Here is a 5,437-nt window from a genome sequence, read left to right on the forward strand (position 1 = left end):
CGCCTCCCGCTGCTGCGGCCGGGGCCGGGGCCGCGCCGCACGACTTTTGTATGAGTTACAATAATAACCAGTCGCGCTGCTCTGGCTGCTGCCGCCTTTGCCTCTTTCCGCTCAGGCCCCGCCCCGCGCGGTACCGTCATCGGCGCGGCCTCGCCCGCACCGGCCGCCTGTTCCCGCCGGCGCCGCCGCTTTCCTGGCCTAGTGCGGCCCCGCCTCGGCCCGGCCCCTCCGCCGCCCTCCTGCCTCCCCCGGCGCGGGCCTGTCCGAGGCCGCCCCCCGTTCCCCGGCGCGGCGTTGGGGCAGTCGGGGCGCATGGCGGGGGGGGCGGCGTTGGGGCGGGCGGCTCTGGCGGCGCCGCTGGTGCTGCTCTACTACGGCTTCTCCATCGGCATCACCTTCTACAACAAGTGGCTCATGAAGGTGCGGGGAGGCGGGGCGGCGCGGGGCGGCGGTGGGCGGGCGGGCGGCGGTGACAGCGGCTGTCGGTCCCGCAGAGCTTCCCATTCCCGCTGCTCGTGACCTTGCTGCATCTGCTGCTCATCTTCGGCCTCTCGGCGCTCGCCCGCGCCCTGGCGCGCTGCCGCTCCGGGCGGCCGCGGGCTGCCCTGTCCTGGACTGACTGCCTCCGCCGGGCAGCCCCCGCAGGTACGGCCGGCGCGGGGGGCGGGGCGGCGGCTGAGGAGCGGCCGCGGGGCGCTGCCGTCTGGGGCCGCTGCCCTCTGGGGCCGCTTCCGGCGCGGCCGTTGGCTGCGGCTGGCGGGCCGGGGGCCGGGGCGGGCTCGGGCCCGCAGCGGGCGGTGGCTCTGCCGCCTCCTTGTAGGGAGGCCTGAACGGCGGGGAGGGGCAAGCGCCGCTCCCGCGAGGGCCAGCACGGTGAGCACCCCTTGCGTGTCCTTACCAGGCGCAAGGCACGTGTAGGCATCGCCTAAAGCTTTAGCCGTAGACACGCTGCCTGTATTGCGCGTTACAGAAGCGAGTTAGAGTATGGATAGGCCATGCTGAGCGTATTTTCCTGAAGGAGCCACTGACACGTGAGAACATATGGTTGGAATCTTGTACAGTATCACCATACGCTGTCTTTGCAAGTTATTTTTCTCTTAATGTTGGTATCAGGACATGTATTTATGTTATATCAGGAGCCTTCTCTGGTAGGACCTTGCTCTTTATGATTCAGAAGCACAAACGTGACACGCAAAACTACTGTAGCTGAGACTAGTGCTGGAGCTGTGAAGCTCCTCAGAGCACACAACTCTAGCTACTTCAGCAGTTCTTTGGCTGTGTATTATGTCCATCATCATACCATCTCTCGTAAAACAGCACCTGGTCTAAGATCGCTGTCAAAGTTGCAATACCTTGCACAACATGCCCCATGGTTTCTTGAAAAATGCGTTCTCCACATCTGCAGTTACACTGTCGTTCTAGCATGCCACTGGACCAGTAAAACTGTTTCCTGTGGTAGGAAGCTTATATACAAGGGAAAACAGACTAATGAGAGCTGCACCCAGATTTGGATTGTGTGCTGAGGATTGTTGCCAGAGTTGCTTCTTCTGGCTTCTTGCAGTGTCCCTCGTGCTTACCCGGTTACTGTGCTCCGATACATCCAAAAAACACTTTGTGTAAGTCTGTGATGTCATTCAGTCACAGGGAGGACAAGGGTTATGTCTGTGCTTTTGCGTAGTGCACGTTTGGCAGGTGCAATGCTGAGCCCAACTCACATCGGGGGAACAGGGCAGAATTATAAAGGGATGAGGATATCTGAGCTTTGTTGGTAGCAAAGAGTTAATCTGAAGAAAACATAGGGTTTTTTTCCGAGTCTGCTCTGCTCTCTGTGTTCACGGTCAAGTAATAGAGTGTTTTGTTGGCTTTTTTGATGTAGTGGAAGATGGTTAACTGCAAGATTCTTTTCTTTGATTCTTTAGCTCTGTCAACTTCCTTGGATATTGGGTTGAGTAACTGGAGCTTCCTGTACGTCACTGTCTCCCTGTGAGTACAAACACCATCTTCCCTGGGAGCCTTCTGGTGGGGTTTAGAAAGTGCTTTGTCAGGGTCAGTTTCTTGAATGGGTGTATGGCTTAGTGGGGCTGGTATGCATGGTACACTGGTAGCAACGTAGAAGTAAGTGACCTGGTTCCTAAGAGTACTTTGCTGGGAAGGCCTATGTTGGAGGAGACTGACAGTGTATTTTGGCCCTTACAGCTACACGATGACCAAATCCTCTGCCATTCTCTTCATCCTGCTTTTTTCACTGCTCTTCAAGCTGGAGGAAGTGGTAAGGGTCACAGCCAATGGTTTAGGGAGGGAAAAGGTCAGGTCCTGGGAAACTGGCAGTACGTATACAAGAAACATACAAGTAGAGGAAGAATACAATTAGGTGGATGAATCTGAAAGAAAGGAGGTGTCTGTTCAGCTCTAGGAGTCTGTAGTGATTTTGTGTTTGGTCTCATGCAGAGGGTGGCATTGCTGTTGGTGGTTCTGCTCATCGCTGGGGGCCTCTTCATGTTCACCTACAAGTCCACACAGTTCAACACACAGGGGTTCGTGCTGGTGCTGTGTGCCTCCTTCCTTGGGGGTATTCGCTGGACTCTCACACAGATACTTGTGCAGAAGGCTGAACTGGGTATGTAGGGTATTAGGACGTGGGTGGTGCTGGTAACAGGGAGGGGAGTAAGGAGGTGGTAGCCCTTGCTGCAGAAAGAAAATGTCTTACATAAGGGACAGTGTTTGAAACCTGGGACAGGGGCTATCTGCTGATGGGTAACGAAGGTGTCTTGGTGTCTGCAGCAGTGAAGATGTGGGCATTACAAATAAGGTGTATGTCTAGGAATGGTACTGATAAAGGCTCTAGGAGCTATGTTATTCCTTCGCTTGTTCCTACCTGGTCTGTTACTGATTCTCCTCTTTCAGGGCTCGAGAACCCCATTGATATCATGTTTCACCTGCAGCCGCTCATGTTCCTGGGGCTCTTCCCACTCTTTGCGGTGTTTGAGGGTGCGTGAGTTAATCAGAGAAAGCAGAGATAGCTTTATAGAGTGGTTTGGGAGATTGCTTTTCAGTTTGTTGCTTGAGATGATTCATTTAGATAAGTGAACAACTGTGAACTTTACAAAGTAGCTAGAGGCCTGGAATTATAAAGAGACAGTTGTAACTTACGCTGACAGAATGTAAAATAGTGCATACAACAGTAGTCTGGCACACTTGTGGAAGTAAAGGCTTTGAAGAACTGGCTCCACGTCCCCATGATACTGGAATGTGAGCAGCCTGCCCCCATCTTGTGGGGAGAACCCCTGGGAGTTGGGAAAGGTACTCTGCTACTCACTGTCTTGTTTCTAGGCCTGCCTTTGTCCGTATCAGAGAAGCTCTTCCGTTTCCATGAAGCAGGAATACTGTTCTCTCTGTTAGGAAAGCTGTTCTTGGGTGGAATTCTTGCCTTTGGTCTAGGCTTTTCTGAGTTCCTCTTGGTTTCCAGAACATCTAGCCTCACCCTGTCCATTGCTGGCATTTTTAAGGTAAGGCATGGTTCCTGTGCTAATACTAGAAGGCAAGTACCGAGTCATCCCTACTGGGCCTCATGTGGTGGGAACATCCTTAGAGCCTTAAAAATAATTTCCTTTCATTTTTGTTCTCCTTACACAAGAGCTCAATGCTTTGCCTTGCAGTCTCTGCAGTGAAGTCTCAGTCCCTGACAGCAAGTGGCAGAGACTAGTGGCTGTTCTGTAGTGGGATCTGGGATAGACTAAAGCACATGGGCCTCATGAGCAATGGATGGTGCAGAAGGGAGAAGGGGGAAGAAGGGCATGCTCTTACATCAGACCTGGATATGAACAAGCCACTCGTTCTGATGCAGAAGTCACAGGATTCTCATGTAGCCAAGCTATGCAAAGGACTTAAAATCCCACATTCCAATTTAAGAGCTCATTCTGTTGCTAGAACTAGTTTTAGTAGTCTCTGCATGTGGAAGAATGTGCTGATGGAAAGCAGCATCCTGGCATCTTGACTTAAGCTTGAGCTGTGAAATGTCTCTTTTGTATCTCCTTAGGTCCTGCACTGCCACTTGTGTTTTTTATTTCCACAGGAAATCTGCATTTTATTCCTCGCTACACATTTGCTGGGAGACCGCCTCAGTCTCCTGAACTGGCTGGGCTTTGCTGTCTGTCTGTCAGGAATCTCCCTTCATGTCATTCTCAAAGCCATGAATTCCAAAGGTGATTCTGTTTTAAATCCCTTTCTGTTTCTCTGTAGGCCTTCTCTTAGCTTCGTGAAGAACTGTGTTTAGCTCCAGCCCCTTGCCAACACCAGGTTTGACGGGTGCTCTAGCAAGTTGATCACTAAATGGGCTGTCTGCACACAGGGGAAAAAGCACAGAAGCTACACAAAGGGACGAGCTCTGACCCTGACCTGGAGCTGCTGCTGCACCACACAGAACATGGCGAGGAGGAGGAAGAGGATGTTAAGACCCCACAACAACACTGACTGAACGTGAAGCACAAAATCCCCTGTTCAGTTCTTACCAAGCCTGCCTAACAGCTGTCTAGGAGTAAGGTCCAAGAGTCTCTGTGACCACCCAAATGAGAGGCAGGTCCTGATGAGAGAGTCCTGGTGTTCTACTACAGAGTGGATCTGTAGATGCTGCACAAGAAACAGGAAACATCCCTGTCACAGAGAGCGAACTTGGAAGATGAGCCCTTGTTCAGTGGAAACAGAACAGTGTGATGATACTGTAGAAAGCTTATTAGGGAATCCTGAAGGCTGTATGTGGAGAGTGTAGACTGTGAGCTGTAGAATGAGTGTGCATATGTGTGGACTGCAGGCTGAGTTGTTCAGAGATGATTTTAGTGTTTTTAGGCTTTGGCTTCAAAAGAGAAGGTGGATATGCTTTCTCATACTTTATGGTTCTGCTGGTAGGAACTCTCATCTTGGTGGAAGCAGATGATCCGTAGACTTATCCCAGTGAGAAGAAGCCTTTGTGCCTGGTGACCTCCATGTTCTGTGTGCATAGCAAGGAGAGAATTAAAATGCTGGTGTTTGGGACCAATTTAACAGACAGATTATGTTGGTTGGAGAAAAGACTGGGATGCATGGCCCTACAGGCCAAGGAGAGAGAAAGTAGTATCATGGGAGATCTAGCTTAAGCAATAAGCTTATCAGAAAGTATGTGTGTATTTGAGGAGGGGGGATTTTTTGTTTTTTAAAATAAACTATTTCTGATTCTCTTTTTGTCTGCATATTATGCACCTATGGTGCATCAAGCAGAGGTCCTTTGTCTTCTGAACTCCTTTCCTTGTAGATCCACACTGACTTTGCTACTGCATGCCCAATTATTTTTGAGACCTGGCACACAAAATACTTGCCCATGAACGGGATCTCTTGGACTAGGAGTATCTTCCTGCGACCTGTTGTATTTGTGCCAGCCCAGAGAGCATAATGACACATCTGCCTT

General features: G+C 51.3%; 1 protein-coding gene across 2 annotated transcripts; it reads left to right on the plus strand.

The window, feature by feature from the left end:
- The first annotated feature begins 215 nt into the window (after positions 1–215).
- On the plus strand, positions 216–5,210 carry SLC35C2 (solute carrier family 35 member C2). Of its 2 annotated transcripts, XM_062008799.1 has the most exons (9): positions 216–420; positions 495–645; positions 1,920–1,983; positions 2,197–2,269; positions 2,449–2,617; positions 2,905–2,988; positions 3,331–3,506; positions 4,073–4,202; positions 4,349–5,210. In XM_062008799.1, the coding sequence occupies exons 1-9, from the start codon at positions 313–315 to the stop codon at positions 4,468–4,470; spliced, it is 1,077 nt and encodes a 358-aa protein (XP_061864783.1). In that variant the 5' UTR covers positions 216–312; the 3' UTR covers positions 4,471–5,210. The 2 variants fall into 2 exon arrangements, with proteins under 2 accessions (XP_061864783.1, XP_061864784.1); XM_062008800.1 differs by lacking the exons at positions 216–420; positions 495–645 and adding an exon at positions 831–1,616.
- Positions 5,211–5,437: the final 227 nt, after the last annotated feature.

The sequence above is a fragment of the Colius striatus genome, chromosome 16 (genome assembly GCF_028858725.1).
Source record: "Colius striatus isolate bColStr4 chromosome 16, bColStr4.1.hap1, whole genome shotgun sequence".
NCBI classification, from domain to species: Eukaryota; Metazoa; Chordata; class Aves; order Coliiformes; family Coliidae; genus Colius; species Colius striatus.

Excerpts from the sequence above, each read along its gene's own strand:
- SLC35C2 (XM_062008799.1), top strand. The coding sequence starts at position 313 with ATGGCGGGGGGGGCGGCGTTGGGGCGGGCGGCTCTGGCGGCGCCGCTG. Across the intron at positions 646-1,919 it reads CCGCCGGGCAGCCCCCGCAG|CTCTGTCAACTTCCTTGGAT; the intron begins GTACGGCCGGCG and ends TTGATTCTTTAG. Across the intron at positions 2,618-2,904 it reads TGTGCAGAAGGCTGAACTGG|GGCTCGAGAACCCCATTGAT; the intron begins GTATGTAGGGTA and ends CTCCTCTTTCAG.